Below are 17595 nucleotides of genomic sequence, written 5' to 3'. Positions count from 1 at the left end.
GCCTGTCGTCCGTCTGTCTGTTCATAAAACCTAGCAAGTAAGCCAAGTCCTACAAATGCAACTCTCTGTTGTTCTCATGTTTAATTAAACAAGAAAATCATTCGAGCTACACAACGTGGCCCTGCTCCAAACCCTATTTGGAAATAATTCATCTGAAGTACTTCAAAACCCTGATGGACTTGCAAGTCAGTGGTTACCTGTAACCTCTTCAAAGGGGGTGCTATCCAGGTTTGCTCTAGTTTTCACACCGATGTTTCTCATCACACAATATGGGTGTTTATGTGATATGGAATGCTTCTATCACTCCTTCACAAATGTCTTTAATGTGGTAAACCATTCATTTTTCTGGGTAGCGCAAGGCCTGGCTGAGAAGTGCAAAAAAGAATGCAGCTACGTTTAAGGCGCTTTCGTTGAAAAGTAAAAAGATGGCAGTTTATGTCACTGTTATGTCATCAGTCCTACTTAAAATAAAGGCTACAATTTAGATTGGGGCACTCATCTATAAATTTCATAAAGAAATGAGGGGACCAACAAAAACAAATTGTTGATGTAAACTACTGCTTTAAAAGTATTTAGCTCTATATATACATTAAAGATTCACAGTCGTAACCTCTGTATTTTGATTTAAGTTCTGCTAAAACGAATAATAGATTGGAAACTATGACAGAGATGCAAAGCCTAGCGCTTCGTCACTTTTTGTAACACACAAAAACCTTGCAATCGTACTGTGGAAGATGGTCAGTGCTTTCTCACCAGCAGTAAGCAGCTGGGAAAGAGATGTCCTCCTTTAATGAAGCAGAGGATTCTGGATTAATTTAAAGAGTGATAATTTCACATGCAGCAATAACATTGCTTTTTGCAACCAGACACGCCAATAGGTGTGAGGAGCCTAGTAAATGTCCTGGAACTGCTGTAATGAAGTAATAAAGAGGAGCTACTTAGTAGCGGGGGCGTTGTTCGAGGAATCCCTCAACGTTAAAATAGATTACGATGCAGTGGTCCCAGCCTGATGCTTAAATAAAGTTAATGACATTATAATCTATTGGTGTTTTAGAGGATCCCAGAGGAACATGATAATTAAACTTATGTTAGGAGGAGAACTATAAAATACCCCAAATTAACTTTTTTGAGGAGGCTCACGATCATATGATCGAGCAGACCATAGTGGGTGGAATGATAGATAAATTGGGTGTCTGAAGCGGATCATCATTATATCTATATATATATATATATATATATATATATATATATATATATATATATATATATAGATATAGATATTACATTTTATTAAGTAACAACAATTTTAGAGAATATACTACTATGCAACAGACATTACCTGGGTACAAAAATTGAGTTGTGGAGAAAGTTCTCAAAGACCTTTCGGTATTCTGCTTCCTCTTTTTCAGCTTGCTTCTCCGCCTCCGTCTTTGGGCAGGCACAGCACTGCCCTTTTTCTGCGCCCCCACTGTCAGTCTTTGAGGATTCAGAATTCTCATCCGTGTCAATGGATTGATTTGAATACTTCCGAACTGGAATCTTATCTTTAAAAAACAGAGTAAAAATTGTAAGGCTGCGGTCACAATGCAATTTTGCTACTCACTTTAACCCCATGCTAAAGAGATGCAAAGTTCGAGACAAGATCAGTCGACTCAAGATTATTCGGTGAAAGCCCAACACAAATGAAACTACTCTTGTACTTTTAACTTGGTGGATGCATCTGTGCCTATTCCTTCCCCCAAGACAGACACATTCTATTATATTCAATACTTCCATCAGCCCCAATATTATCCCACAGTAACCACACTCACCTATTGAACCACAGTGCTAAAGCAACAAGATCCACCAAGTAGTCTCAGAATGCACACCAAGAGGCAAGAGTCTAAACGACTCCACGTTTGTCCAATCTAAACTTCCGCCTACCTTTGGAGCAGTAATTGTGTAAGTACAGGTAACTATCCTGGGGTTGTTGCTGCCAGCGCACAATGTAGTAGGACAGGTTGCCGTTTGGTAGAGATGGGGGTTTCCACTTCACAATCAGTTGAGTTGAGGAATTTGATGCAGATAAAACATCTAAAGGGGTAGAAGGCACTAAAAAAAACACAAAATAAATAGTCTTAACGTGATGTACTGGAGATTTAAACCCGAGAAAATCATATGTTCAAGTTACCATATTCTTGGCTTATTTCAAGCTCTACCGTCAACATAAGAAAACACATTACTGAATAATAAAAAAAACATTAACTACTGAAATAGGAATTAAAATGAGATGGATGCATAAGATTAATTGTGGCACAAGTCAATTTGAATTGGTATGCATGTACGGTATAAATAAGTAGCTCACCGAAGTTTACAGCTACCAAAAGATTCCACTTAACCCCCAACTAACCATAGTCTCAAATTAATTAAATGTTCTACGAAAAGTAAATGTTGTGGAATAAGGGTCAACACTGAATACATCGGAAAACACCCCGGGCATCAGAACACTCTTATACAAGGTTAATTAGTATTATTTTAGCAATAATGTCCATGGGCGGGGGGCTTTTTCAAGCAGTCACAAGTGCAACAGAATCCTGCGGCCAAGTAGACGACTCTAGGAAGGCCGTGGTAAAAAAATCAGGTGGTGCTTACTACTTGCAACATCATTAATGGGTCTGTACTGGGAAGAGGCTAATAGACTTGGCATGGGTATTGTTCTACTAAATGCATATTTATTAAAATACTTCAGCAATTGGCATAGATAGGATATTGGTTTATATAAAGAAACTCAAACTTTCTTTGAGGTCTATTTTAAGATATTGGCTGGTTTACACTATATTGCTTCATACATCTAAAATGATTACAATCCTGAAATAAACGTTTTGAGTTTCTTGTAGAAAATTAAAATCTACCCAAGATAAGTTCGAGATTATGAGGCACTTCAATACCAGTGCCTGGGCAGTGAATCTGTCAAGGAATTTTGGACCAGGAACTTTGACAGGGCATATTAAGCTTAATCGGGTGCACCAGCTTTTGAAACACACGAAAGCAGTGGGCTTAATCAACAAAAAGGACATGTGTTAGATGACTATCAATACCAACCATCTACTTATATGTTAAGCGTTTTTGAACTACAAGGCATAATTATCCATAGTTGATTTAATTTGTTAATGCAGGTCCCCATCAGAACTAAGTTGGCTAGGAATGTCAGTGGAGTGCGATATATTGAACTCTATTTTGTAATGGCTACATTCAGCTAGGTTATGCTTACAGCATTTCAAAGCAATCTGTGATCACTAGCTCACATCTTTCAAAAATCCATAGACGGGAAAAGGGGGCCCTCCATATTTGTGGATAAGGCATTAAACTCTGCATGTTCGCTAGGTGCCCATTCCTGGCCATTTGCTGATATACTATTTTCACAAGATTACTGGACATATTTGCCCAAAATTACACAAAATATTTTATTTGGGTCTAAAGAAACAATCAGGGGCTCTGGAGTTTTTTGCCTCCTTTAGTGACTCCTTTCTTAAAGGCATGGGAGGGAGAGTACTATGCGGAGGTTCGAGGGATGGCAAAGCTTAAGGCATTGAAGGCTTTCATTATGAAGAGAGAATAGACATATCTATGACCTGTACCTTTAATCTACTATTACGTAGCAGAAATAACTGACCTTTAAAAAAAGCACTTTAAAAAAACCTGTTAAAAAGAGAAAGAATGTGGGAGATTTGACAAAAGATAATATTGTGAAAAGAGACTGACTACAAAAAAAAAAAAGAACAAACTGCCTTGTGCTTAAGTATCATCAATTCACAGCAGAATAATTATTCTCTTATGGCTCGATTTGCATAGAAAAAGCTATTCAGGCAGTTTAGTAAACTTTCATTAAATTAATGAAAGTTTACTAAACTGCCTGAATAGCTTAAAATAAACGATGCGGAAATATAATAGTATTTTGAAATATTTAAACAACTATCAATGTCACTATGAATAAGGCGATGATGAAGGACAAAGTCAAACCTCACTAAAACCAACTGAAAATACATTTTATATAGCAAGCTAAGATGGCAACATTTGAGAACAATGCAGTGCAACTGTATGAATTAGGAGAATTCAAGTCTCCTACTATGAACTAGCAATTTTAGAAGCACATGCCTATAGTAGTTGTATTGCTTTTTAGTTTGTTAGGATCATTTATAGACGACAATGGCACTGTGATCTCAAACTGTAGCTGTACGTACCTGCTGCACTTGTGCGTATGTAGATAACCTCGCTCTTTGCTCCATGAATGTCGTTACTCTCCATAAGCGTTAGAGTGACTGCTTTGACATATATAGCGTACTGTGTCCAGGGCTTCAGTCCCTGCAGCAGAACACCAGGGTTGATTTCCTTGTTTTGTGGGAGATCCACATCCACCATGTTCCAGCTGTTGGAGCCGCAGGCGTCTTGGCCATCAAACTCAGTGACATTCTGAATTGGTCTATAAAAGAAGAAGGTGAGGTGAGTATGAGTTAGAACTTTGCAGCTGGATTTGAGGAGTTACTGAACTCGGATGTTCTGTGGATTTATAACCATGGTGGCCCTTTTTATGCTCCTTAACCTGGTTTTAAGACCAAAATTGGCTTGCTCATTAACCAATTTTTCACAGCAATATATTTATTTACGCAGAGCATATTAGTAAGCTCAGGGAATAATATTCACTACAAACCTCTAATGACTGCACAACTGTCATTTGCATCATTTTTTTAAACTTGAACTTCGATAACCACTGTCATATACACAGGTTGATGTTATGGCTTTAAAAAATCTAAGGGAGTCTAATAAATAATTGTTAAGCCGAGTCTCCATCTTACACTGCTTCGTAAACATTTATTTAAATATATTAAAAAACAAATTATTTAACTCGAAATAAACAGCAGTAGCATAACGCAAGATGATCCGATCCCCCCCCGCCCCATCCCCCACAACTATGTGATGAGGGACCACAGTGGCTCCCACATCGCATAGATATCAATTGGTTTTGGGCTCAATGGGGGGCCCCCGAATGGTTGGTCCCCCTATGCTGCAGGGGCGTGCTTGGTAAAGCCAAGTGGCTTTCCCTAGCATTTAACGATTATTTCACGCCATTGCACGCACGCACACTGCAATGGCATAACTTGGAGGGTCGGGCCCCCTCCAAAACAAAAAACCCTGGGGACACCGCACAGGTGCCTCCAGTATTCCCCGCTGTAAACTGCTATGGCTACAGTCAGTGAAACAATTATCACATCCCCTTTACCAATAGGTTGTCACAGATATCCCATTTTGGATATCCAGCCACATAAACACTAGCTGGTTGCGTCCATCCACATCCAGTTAGGACACCGGTGAAAGAAGTTAAAAGAACTTAAATTGTACCCCTGAAATGTCACCATAAGGGCCAGCTCAGCAAGACGAAACTCTCACTATATATTTCGAGAAAACAATCAGTGAACAGTCTGATAGCAAAGAGGAAACTTTGATTCATTCTAATCCCAGTAGGAGTTGGCAGTATATCCAGGGTCTTCTGTAAAGATAATATCACAAGTGCAGCGTGGACTATCAAATAAATGAAGGAAGATTGCCACAGCAGCGTCCTACATTTAATTCAGAGTGGTGTATCCGGTGTGCAAGTGATCATCTGTTATCCCCAAATTTCACATAAGACATACGGTAGTCTAATCAGTTAAGGATAAACACTCTGTATAATTTTCCTCCTATGGCTATTATTTGAGATCATCTGCATTTTCGTGCCCCTCAGAGAATAGTGTGTCCCACAATAGACCTACCAAGGTCAGCCTTCACATGGTTGACAAAAGGGTACCAGGGTCTCGCTGAAAAGATGATGAAATTAATTTGCGGTGAAGTTGAACTTGGTCTTTCACTTTTCAAATTGATGTTTGTGCTGCCTTCTGCCTCCCCTGCTTGGGTTGCAATCAGCGCACGTTATTGTTCCATGGACCTTTCCGGCTCTTTAAAGTGTGCTACGGGTAACTGAAAGTGAAAGTTAGTGTCCCTGTTGCACGAACTCCATTAACTATGCATGTCTGGTTCACAGGATGTGCAATTCATTTAAAAGGGAAGCCCACATTTCCTCTGATGTCAACAGTCAACTGCATGTGCTAAGGGATTCTTGTTCCACAGAGTGGGAAAAATGAAGGGGATCTGATTGACACGGGTATGCATGCTTAAAAGTAACAGTATCAAATGGACTTTGTAATCAGAATGCAGCCTAAATGACCTCATGGCCTACCATGACTTCATTTTAAAAGGAAACATCAAAAGGTGTTTCTGCCATGGTGCTCGTCCAGCATAATTTTTCATTCTGATTGAACTGATTTAAAAGAAAGCGAAAGAAAATACTGGTTTTGTATAGCCATAATAAGTGGACAATATACATTGTACATATGCAGAAAACTGTGATACTATACTAGTCAAACTTAGGCGTTCAGGAGACCTGCTTGCTGACATTCCATCACCCCTAGAGATTCTGTCCGAAAGATCACGGATTACATTTTTCAAGTAAATGATCCATGAACCCTCTCTTATTATAGTGTTCAAGTCAGGCGCAACAATTAACATCTTCACTCCAAGAAAAAGGCCTAACAAATCTTAACTAACTAAATGGTTGGGCACAGTCTTTGGAGGCCTAAATACATTGAGTCCATTTAGTGACATGATCACAAATTGCTAGAATCTTATACACTTGGATGAATTTAAGGAATTTCAGGGTCTCTAGGGAATAGTTTATTTAGGCCTCACCCACTGGCAACATCGAGCTTCCTGTGGACCTAACTCTGATCTCTGCGGGAATCTGACCTATGCACAGGAGAATTTCTCCTGACTGGCTAATCAAACAATAATAACTTATCCTATCTTCTCCCAATCCCTCCACAGGAACTGCTCTTGAACGCCTGTAATCAGTAAAAAAGCATGATGCTTTGTGGATGCTTTAGCTGGAACAAGATGTAAGGATGCTCCATCCCTGTTTTGCCTGCATCATGGAAAGCGGACCAATGAAATCTCTGCGGGTCCTTCTACTCTATGTTAAACAAATATAGCCAAATGAAAGTGGAGGAAAGACTGTCAAAATCAATGTGATATAATATCTCGATTTAACAGGGACTAAATCTGAATACTATTATTCTAAAATTGTAGTGTTTTTACCTATAATAACCTTCCAGAATCTTTTTATGAGCAAATTAGGAGAATGTAAACATTGTTCAAATCTGTCATGCGTCCATTCCCAATTTATCAAATCGACTGTGTAGGATTTATAAATTCTTAGGTTTGAAGCTTCTTTCTATAATCAATGATTTTCAATAAGCCAACACATCCTTTGCTTTTTCAGGGCACTCTTGCTACTCTTGTACTTGTGATGGATGGAGCTTTGGAGATCATTTATGTGACTGCTTATAATGCTCATTGTGTTGTTGTGACGAGTCTGTCTAGCCTACAGAAGACATGAAATAATGATATGCATGCACACAAACTTTATTGCAACTACATAACAAATGAAAAATTAAATGTTCATTTCGTTCAAATTAACAATGAATTGCTTTGAACTGGTGCCTATATAAGGAATACAAATCATGTTTTAAAAAACATCCAAGACACATCAGCCTAATTTGAGGGTCACCCACTTCTAAAGGACATGCGTATTTACCCCTTGGAAAACAAGGAAGCGAAAAGAGTAAAGACCTATCATTACTAACCTCAGTGGTACTAGGAGCCAGCTGAGAGTTGCTTGGCACTAACGCGGCCTATTACTTCAAGTGTATATGTGCAGACTCCAACAAAAACATATGAGTTTCTATCCATTGGTAGTAATATCCTCGAAATGTAGGCTGCAGTTGTAAAGGACTTCTGTTACTAAACGATTAACTACTTAGAAAAGATAGTTTAGTACGATTTTTTCAATCTAATCTCACATTAAAAAGGTACTTTCCAACAAGGGGGAGATACACTACCATCTGTTTGAGGTTAGGATTCCACAAATAAATTGTAAAGTTTTAATGCATTTCTGTAGGAATGGCTCTATTGAGAGCATCAGCAATTATTTTAAATCTTTTCCAAAATATACCAATTGCAACTGGTCATCCTCACCTCATTATCATGCCTGTACTTGAGACCTTGACTACTCGGGTGCTGAGATGAATGGTGCCACTCAGCCCATTTCTTGCAAATCACAAGTTCAGGATTAGGATTTACAAAAACTTGACAAAAGTACAGTCTCCTTCAGGTATCTGCCATTTCAACTCCTGGCTGGAGACATTATAAATATGCTATTAAATGTCATGTACTGGCAAATACAGCTGCACCTGTTTTATGAACTAGACTCATCCCCCACCACTGTGCTCTTTCATTGAGGTTGGACGAAATCCAGAACTGTAGATATTAAAACTCTGATATTTTGATCACCTGAACTTAAAGCACCATAACTACTCAGGTCAAAGAAATATAATCACCACCTGTATCTTCCATCATACACCCATCTTGACCTGCACAGAAAGGAGCTTTTCTTGTACAATCTCAGCAGCAATAAGCAGTGTTGGGACACAGGTTAGGTGAGACAGTCATAAAAATGCACCAGGGACATCTGGAATTTTACCTTAGGGCAAGTAAAAATGCATGAATGTGTTATTTTAATCTATTTTTTGGTATCTACATCAGATTACTAAAAGCATTGAGTGTCCCATGCCTTTAAAATATGTGTCTAGATTAATGCTCAATAGATAGCTACAAACAGTATGCGTCTCTGCTAAATGGTGTGAAAGACCAAACCTTGGGAACACCAGGCATTAAGCATTCAACCTAATTTCAGGATGATCTCTCACTTGGTGAGTGTGCCAGTTGAAAAGAAACACAGGGATCAAATTGAATTTAATAGGATTCACAAAGGACAAGAAAATCCTGGGAATCTGAAATGTGTTTCTACTACGTGGTATTAGAAAATCTCCCTTGCAGAGTTCCACCCCTTCTAAGATACCTGCAGGATTCCAAAATGCCACTTTCTGGCTCTCATAGTAGTCAACTGTTTGTCAGAAAAAAAACTAATTACTTCTAAGAGCTTGGCTGGAACATCAATGCAAGCTAAAAGCTGATGGTTCAGTTGAAAGGTGTATGATGTCATATTAATCTCTGGACCTCACGGCATCCCCTTTATAACATTTATTGTTATTCTTTGCCTTTGTTAGTAATACTTATGCTATAGATTGCAGCAGAGATCGGGCATTACCTCAGTAAGGTCTACTGAGCGGTCTGTATCGTGACATCCCAAATTGGGTGTAGAGACCCAAGGAGTAGTCTTGCTCAGGACATGGTCACCCATTTTCAAAAGGTCAAGGAAAAGAATATTTCTGGTACGACAAAACCAGAAATTGCAAAGATGCTGATGTCACAAAAATAGGCAACTTCAAATGTTATCCAAATTCATAGGCAGCCAAATCTGATGCCATTTACTGGGTTTCTGTATGATATTTGGATTACCACTTTTAATTGTCTTTGGTCTTGATCTCGCTTAAAGGTACAAATGGGATATGCACACCGTTCAGCGACACCTCCCCACTGAGTCAGCATAGGAGATGAGCTAACTGTTGAAATTCTTGATGGTTTCAGGGAGGTTGTTGCTGAATTCGGGTCTGTGGATATTGAGAGCAGTGTTCCAATCCTTGTCAGTGATGGAGTTCCAGTTTTGGTGGGCTGGTCTGGAGGTGGTACATTTTTATTTTTAGGTCGATTTACAAACAAAGAAAATACGTCAATCTCACATATGACAATTAGGACTCTCTTCCATGTGTTTCCAGCAAGCTGCAGTAAGTTGTTTTATATTTTGAAGAAGCATTTAACTGGCAACCAACTGTGGCTCAACCAAAAAGCATCCCTTCATCAACTGCCCTTTGAGGACGGTACTGGAGTGGATATGCTTGTATTTTTGAAAGACACTCAACCAGAAACATCACTGAGACTCAGTGAGATGGAGTAGTCTTAATTGTCACATGCCAAAAACACAAAATGTGCTCTTTAAAGCCTGTTTTTCAGATATGAATTTTGCTATTACTTATAAAAAGGAAGGATGATTCAATTCAAATGTCATCACTAGTTATATTTATTGATCACTGATGGATTCCTGCATATTGGGAACCTTATTACTCTACACAGCCTTTACTACTAAACTATGTTCGTCTTTAAAGCATTGTGTTCTTGCTTGGGAAGCATGTGAACTTTGTTGCATTGTCTCCGTTTTAACTATGTAAGTGCAATCTTTCTGCAGAAATGTAAGAGACTATGCTCGAGAACTCTTTAGCGGTCAAGAATAACAGACATTTTACAGCTGCAAACCGCACAGAATTTGATGTTTCCAATGCATAAATGTTATTGAATACAACGATGAATGACAAACAAAACAAGGCAGGCATGTATCACTCTAGGAAGCAAGCAAGCAAGCAATGCCTGGAGGGAGAATCCAAACTCACTCTAAAGTAATGTCTGTCAAAGCAAACAATGTTTGACGAGGAACCCCAACACAATCCAGCGGTTGGTCCTGATTGACATCACCAACCACTGAAGAGAAGATACTTACGCTTCTTTGTAGTAAACTGTGAAGCTGATGAGATCTCTGAAGTCTTGGGGACGGTACCACTCCCATGTCAACTTAATCCGGTTCTTCATTGTTGTGTTAGAGATGAACTTCAATTTATATGTTTTACCTACAAGGAAAACAATGCAGATTACAAAAAGTATGCACAATAGCCAGTCTGCCTTAAAGCAGAATGCATTTATTGTCAAGCTTTCAAATATGTTACCATAGTCAAGATGGGCTCCCATGTGCAATGGCAGGTGCCCCTCCCATTCCCTTAAGGAGTCCTCAGGTTGGTGTAGAAAATATTGCTTGGTAATCTATGCGTGGGACATGACAATGAGAAATCTATGGGCTGGACCAAAGACTGGAAAACAAGCCTCCCTGAGTAAAGTTTACATCAGAACTTGCAAGCAAAAAGTTCCAATAACCAAAGAAATTACTTCTCTCATTCTCAACGACGTATAGAAGTACTGTTTTGACAAAAGAACTGTTTAGCAATGTTATTTCTGTAGCATGAATCTTTGCGGGAAGCAATGAGGGCTGAGAAGTGGGCGAGAGCCCAGAGGTCCAATTCAAGAGTGATAGAAAACTAATGCAGACTCTGAACCTGCAACAGACTACATCCTAGACAAATACGTACTGAAAGAAACTGATAACTGAAAATAGAAGCAGTTGTAACAAAAGGTTAGGCCACAGAAGCTAAAGTGGGAATACAAAGAGGTAGAAGGCGTAGGCTCTCCTCCTCCTCCCAAAAACATATAAGGAAGTACATTTTGTTGCACATTATCAAATATTTGAAGTATATCCAAATGTGCGTGAAGGACAAAACGTCTTGCCATGTTAAGGCTGTACTTTGGAAAACTTCTATGTTGATCTCTTAAAATTCACTCGGATTCTAAAATCAATTTGACACTTTCCAGATATGACTACAGGCATGTCCACCAATTAAACAGAAAACACTGATGTGTGGATCTAAGAGGTATCAGATAACTGAGAATTTTTTCATTCAAAAATACATCCTAGCAAAACAAACATCCTAACAGTATAAGTTAGACATATTTCTGAGCTGGCCAAGACGGCGGATCGCTCTTTCTAAGGCTCGGGCTGCTGGCCCGTATCAACTGCCATCCATGTAATCCTCTCACCTTCTATAACAGCAGCGGAGACAGAAATCGGGACCGGAACACCCCAGGGCGTTCCTGATGTGCACAGAATTCCGGGACATGGTCGCGGCGGCGCCCGGAGCGCTCCACTCGTAATCCCCATGTGCGTCCCTCCAAAATCCCGGCCGTCAGGTAGAGCGACTGCGCCCCCTGTGGACTGGGAGAGGCTCGGCCCCGGCGGCTCCTAGCCCGCACACACCAGCGACGAGCCAGCAGGCCCAAGGTGAGGCGGCGGCGTCCTCGCGTCAGCGACCAGGCTTCGGTCGGCACCTATCAAGCCGGGGGAGGAGTGGGTCCGCAGCGCTACGGCAAACTACGACCGCGGCGGGGAGCCTACTCCCGCCGGGTCTTATCACCGCCACTGCAGCCCTGGACACTGTGTGTGGCGCTGGTATGAGGCACGTCATGTGGCTGCATTGCGGGGAACGCCTGCGGTGCCTGTGAGCAGGGGTCGGCTAACACCACGCGCCCCTGACTGGGGCCCTTGTCTCCCACGTTACAGTCCCTGCAGAGCGAGAACCGTGGGATAGATGCGCGGAAAGGAGGGATAGATGCGCGGAAAGGAGCCCTCGCCGCGCGGACCCCGGAACATCCTGTGGGGGTATGGATAGCCCCTGCAGCCGAGTGCGCTGGGAAGGCCTGGCGGGGCTGGGAGAAACGGCGTGGATGGCCCATCGCTGATGTCTCACTGTGCCAAATGCCCTGGCAGTCTAATGCCCCAAATCCTCATCGGAGAGTAGAGAGTGGCCTGCTCGACACCCCAGCTCACGTGCGACGTGCGGATATGGACACGTACCATACCCTCACTCATGCCAGACGGTAACCTAGAGAACATGAGAGAGCAGAGGAAGGTGGGCCAACGATGAGCAGGCATCCATAGGCCGTGGAGGCCCCGGCAGGCCCGGCACTGAAGGTCGGGAGAGCGACGCGAGAATTTCCCCTGTGACACGGCGAGGACGCCAGACCTGAACGGACCAGCGCAGCTACAGACTGGAGCGAGTTATTGCCGGTGCCATCGTGACGCGGCGAGCCGGGACTGCCTGCCCCCAGGCCCTGGGGCCGTGACCGCGACACCGCTGGTTTGTTGTGCTTCTAGGCCCCCTCCCTGGGTCGGCTGCTGCCCGTCTGCAGAGGAGCGACGTCCTGGTTGTGGATACGCGCCAGTCCTGCACGGGGCACGGGTGTCTGGCGCGGCGGAAAGCCGCGGGTGTTGGTCCGCGCCTGACCACTGCTGGCTACAAGAACTCGCCCAGAGGCTCCAAAGCCCCCCATTATGGGTCATCAGCGAACAGTGGAGACCACCCAGGCAGCAGACCAGCAGAAGGTGACACCCCAGTCACCGGCCCCAACTAGTCCGCGAGAGGAACATGTCAGAGAAGACTCCACGTCCAGGAAATTAGACCAAGTCCTCGCTGCCATAGAACACTCCAGAGTGGCAATGGAGAACAAATTTGACACTTTAGCTACAGATCTCAATATCCTTCGGGACGACCACAGAAAGCTAACGGACAAAGTCACCCAGAGCGAAAAGTAAGCAAGTACAACAACACCACCGCAACATTGCAGATCTAAAATCCCGGATCAAGGCTCTCGAATATAAAGCGTACGACTTGGAGGGACGCTCCCAGAGGAGCAACATCAGAGTCATGAATTTGCCGGAGGGGGCGGAAGGGGCTGACCCAATCCAATGCATCACTGACTAGATCGCGCCTTTACACCTGCCACAGACTTGACTCCATACTTTTCCATTGAACGAGCGCACCGAGTCCCAGCGTGAAAACCCAAGCCTGGCCTGCCCCCGCGCCCGTTCTTGATGAAACTCTTACACTTTCAAGACAGGGACACTATCCTCCGAGCGGCTAGGGCACACGGACGACTGCAGGTGGAGGATAAGCAGGTGATGCTCTTCCCCGACTACTCCCGGGCCGTACAGCAACAGAGAGCCATCTTCCAGGCGATAAAACGCACACTTCGCCAAAAGAACATCCAGTACGCCCTCCTGTTCCCGGCCAAACTCAAGATCGTCCATAATGGCACTACACACTTCTTCACGGACCCGAAGGAGGAAGACGCCTGGGTGGAACAGTATGCATCCCGTCACTCGACCACATCGGAGGCACAAAGCAGTCAATCGCTGAGACAATGCCGTAAAGGCACCCTAGCGCAGCTCAGTGTCCGATCTAGTCAGACGGAGACTGATTCCCCAGACCTCACACAGATTATAGCGGAGCGCAGAAAGGCGATTCAGGCGGTGACAGCCCTTGGCCCCGCGGAGAGGGGGTCGGATGTGGAAGGAGACCCCCGTCTGTTGAGTTCTGATGACGAGGCCAGTGAGGCACCGGCCTCCAGAGAAGGCTCCATGTCGCCCCCAATAGTGACACCCCAAACAGCGGACCTGCTAATTTAACAGCTGTATCAAAATCAGATCCACATGGTAAATACGGCTTCCCTTGACATGGACTGCAACGTACACCCACTGCCGCCCAGTTGTCCGACTCCAGGGATGGGGCAGTCGCCGGGACTCCTCACGAAAACCGCGCTGAACAGCAAAGCCTCAAATCAGTGTCAAGGAAATGGAATAACCGAGATGTTCGAGATTTCCGACGTCTATCTGACTTTGTAGTGGAGCCGGCAGCAGTGGGGAAGATGCCCGGCCACCACCCCGCAGAAACGAACTATAGAACTCACATGATGAACTGTTTGGACGTATTGCCCCGTGCAATAGGTCCCCCAAGTTGGGAATGTTCCCCAAAGATATGGTTTGCCCCCCTTTATATCTTTACCTTCTAAGTCACCTTGGAGTGGGCAGGAATAGGAGGGCACGATCACTGCAAATGTCCCCATCTGGGTGGGGCGGAGGATAGGGGGGATGGGCATACTGAGAAGAAGCGGACACTCAGTAGGAACTGCGGAATAACCAGGTGAAACATGGTACCTAAAGTATCAAACACGGACCTCAAATTTGTGACTCTGAATGTCAGGGGTATGCACACAGCCACTAAGAGGTATTCGATATATGCCTACATTAAAAGACAACAGGCACTGGTGGCCCTCTTATAGGAGACGCACCTGACGGAACAAGAGGTAGGCCGCCTTCATAGGAAATGGCCGGGTATAGTCTGCGCCACGAAATACTCTGCCTTCACCAGGGGCACACTAATATGGATCAGACCTGGTGTACCATTCAAAGAGCAGACCCGATTGATAGATAAAGACAGGCGATATGCCATCATACCCGGCTTACTAGAAGGCCAACCGATACTTTTCGGCTGTGTGTACGCTCCTAACACAGAGCAAGACCAATACTGGGATAAGCTAACCACAGTGCTAGCCCGTCATACCGCGACATCTTGGCTCCTAGGGGGTTATTACAATTGTGTACTAGATCTACACTTAGACAGGTCGCACCCTCCCCCAACGCATTCCCCAGCACACAAACAAATGGAACAATTCCGTAAATGGGTAGAACATTGGGCGCTGGCGGATGCCTGGAGAGCGCAGGAAACCTGACGCCAGACTGTACTCCTTTCACTCCGTTCCCCACGACCTACGGGTAAGACTTGACAGGTTTCTATGCTCCGCAGATATTCTGCCCAAAATACAAAACGCTGACTATTTGGGGCGAATAGTATCGGATCACGACACACACATCGTAACCTTTAGATAGAAGCCGCCCACCCCACCGGTCCCCACATGGAGACTCCCTCAGGAATGCCTCACTGACCAAGCCTTTCGCCACACACACAGGGAATTCCTCCGGGAACACTTTCTACATAATGTAGGCTCCACCTCTTCCAGAGCAACGGAGTGGGACGCATACAAGGTCAGTGCCCAGGGACACAGTATTCAACAGGTGGTAGGGGTACGGAGAACACTAGAGCAGGCACTACACACAGCAGAGACCGCATTGGCAGATTTGTACCGGGACGAGGACCAAGGGAGGATCACAATAGCGCAGCTTGCGGCGGCGAAACTTGCACACGTGGAAGCGCTGCGGGACCTACGCATATACAATTTCCGAGGGTACGCAACGCAGACACACAGGGAGGGTAATAGGGCAGGAGCACTATTAGCGTGGGAGGCCAAACAAGACACAGCATCACAACCAATTACTGAGTTAGTGGACGAGACAGGGCGGTTCCACACCTCCCAACTAGACATCTTGCGGATATTCCGCACCCACTACGCAGATGTGTACCGAAACCCAGCACCGGCGACACAATGCGCGCGAACACAATTTATGGGCACATGAACACTCCCCACAATCTCCCATGCCGATAAAAACGACCTGGATAGCAAGATCACATCCTCCGATATTAAGCGCGCCATTGGGTCTCTTGCAAGGGAAAAAAAACGGGGATGGATGGGTTCCCATTAGAATACTATAGCACATTTGCAGCTCAGATAGTACCCCACTTAACGTCCACATACGAGGAAGCCTTAACCAGAGGTATCATGCCCGCGTCATTGCGCGAATAAATGATGGTGACATTTTTAGAGACCCATGCACCCGTCCTCGTACAGGCCCATCACACTCTTGAATACAGATTGTAAAATTCTGGGTAAGATCTTGGCCGACCGCTATAGTCAAATTTTCCCCACCATAGTACACTCTGATCAATGCGGCTTCGTGCCTAGGCGCAACACCTCACATAATCTGCGACGGCTCTTCCATATCCAAAGATAGGGTACAAGACAGATTCCCCCGCGCAGCATGCCTGATCTTCGACCTTGAGAAGGCGTTTGACACTCTGACATGGCCCCATTTGTTTGCTGTTCTCCGGAGGCTGAATATTGGCCCCACCTTAATGGCAAACACAAAACTTTTGTATGAGGGACTCACCTCTAGGGTGAGGGTTGGCAATTTATCTCCGCTCCATTCTCGGTAGAGCGGGGGACCAGGCAGGGTTGTCCGCTCTCCCCCCTCCTTTTTGCATTGGAGGTGGAGCCCTTGGCCTTACGACTACGCCTAGAGGGAATGGCTTGGGGGATTCAGATTGCAGGAACGACACATTCGTGTCATTTTACGCGGACGATCTGTTGATTTACGTCCGAGACGCAACAATAGATCTCATCTCGATAGGGGTAACATTGCAAGCATTTGGAGACACCTCAGGTCTTAGGATCAACTGGGAAAAGTCGACATTCTACCCGCTCAACTCCCACCTGGCACCACACGACATAGTGATGGGCACACAGACCTTAAAATGGAATGAAGCGGCCCCCAGATATCTGCGAGTGCAGCTCTATCATTCCTGACAGATCTATACGAAGGCAATCGTCGTAAAGTGCTGGCGAGTCTGCGATCGGCAGTGGGCTTCTGGAAGACCCTGCCCCTGGCACCCATTGGCAGGGTGGCCATAGCAAAAATGATAATGGTGCCCAGATTGCTTTATCACTTTGCCAACCTTCCAGTAATCTCGCCCGGTCTTTCTTCCGTGAACTGGATGCCCGGCTCACAACGCTGATATGGGGAGTTGGCCGGCACAGAGTAGCATTACGAACACTATATTTGCCCATCACCAGTGGAGGCCTGGGAGCCCCGTCATTTGAATCATATTTCCTCACTGCACAGCTTCAATAGCTGTCCCACTGGACAGCGGAGAGATGCGTCGGGGAGACGACAACGGAGGCCGGCAGTGTACTTCTGCCCGCCATTAGAAGGATGCTCCTGCCTGACACTAAAACGACCCGCACACACCCGGTACAGGTCTCCATAGCTCGTAAATGAATGATGCGCATCCATACAATGTCGAAAGACCGGCCACTCTACTCCCCACTGCTACCCTTTGTGGGTCTCCCTCGAGGGGAAAAATATTACACCACCAGGGCCCTACAGGTCTGGATCAACCA

The 17595-nt window shown here is 44.5% G+C and overlaps 1 protein-coding gene across 1 annotated transcript in view; it reads right to left on the bottom strand.

Moving 5' to 3' along the window:
* The window catches only part of IGF1R (insulin like growth factor 1 receptor), a 1159892-nt gene that overhangs the window by 260725 nt on the left and 881572 nt on the right, over nucleotides 1-17595 (bottom strand). The window contains exons 8-11 of the mRNA XM_086958078.1: nucleotides 10580-10706; nucleotides 4221-4459; nucleotides 1924-2091; nucleotides 1340-1544 (exon numbers count right to left, since the gene is read on the bottom strand). Coding sequence (XP_086814204.1) covers nucleotides 1340-1544; nucleotides 1924-2091; nucleotides 4221-4459; nucleotides 10580-10706 — 739 coding nt within the window. The remainder of the gene's footprint in view (nucleotides 1-1339; nucleotides 1545-1923; nucleotides 2092-4220; nucleotides 4460-10579; nucleotides 10707-17595) is intronic.

The sequence above is a fragment of the Lissotriton vulgaris genome, chromosome 2_1 (assembly GCF_964263255.1).
Source record: "Lissotriton vulgaris chromosome 2_1, aLisVul1.2, whole genome shotgun sequence".
Classification (NCBI taxonomy): domain Eukaryota; kingdom Metazoa; phylum Chordata; class Amphibia; order Caudata; family Salamandridae; genus Lissotriton; species Lissotriton vulgaris.
Note: the sequence above shows the minus strand (reverse complement) of the source record. Positions and strands in the feature narration are given on the sequence as shown.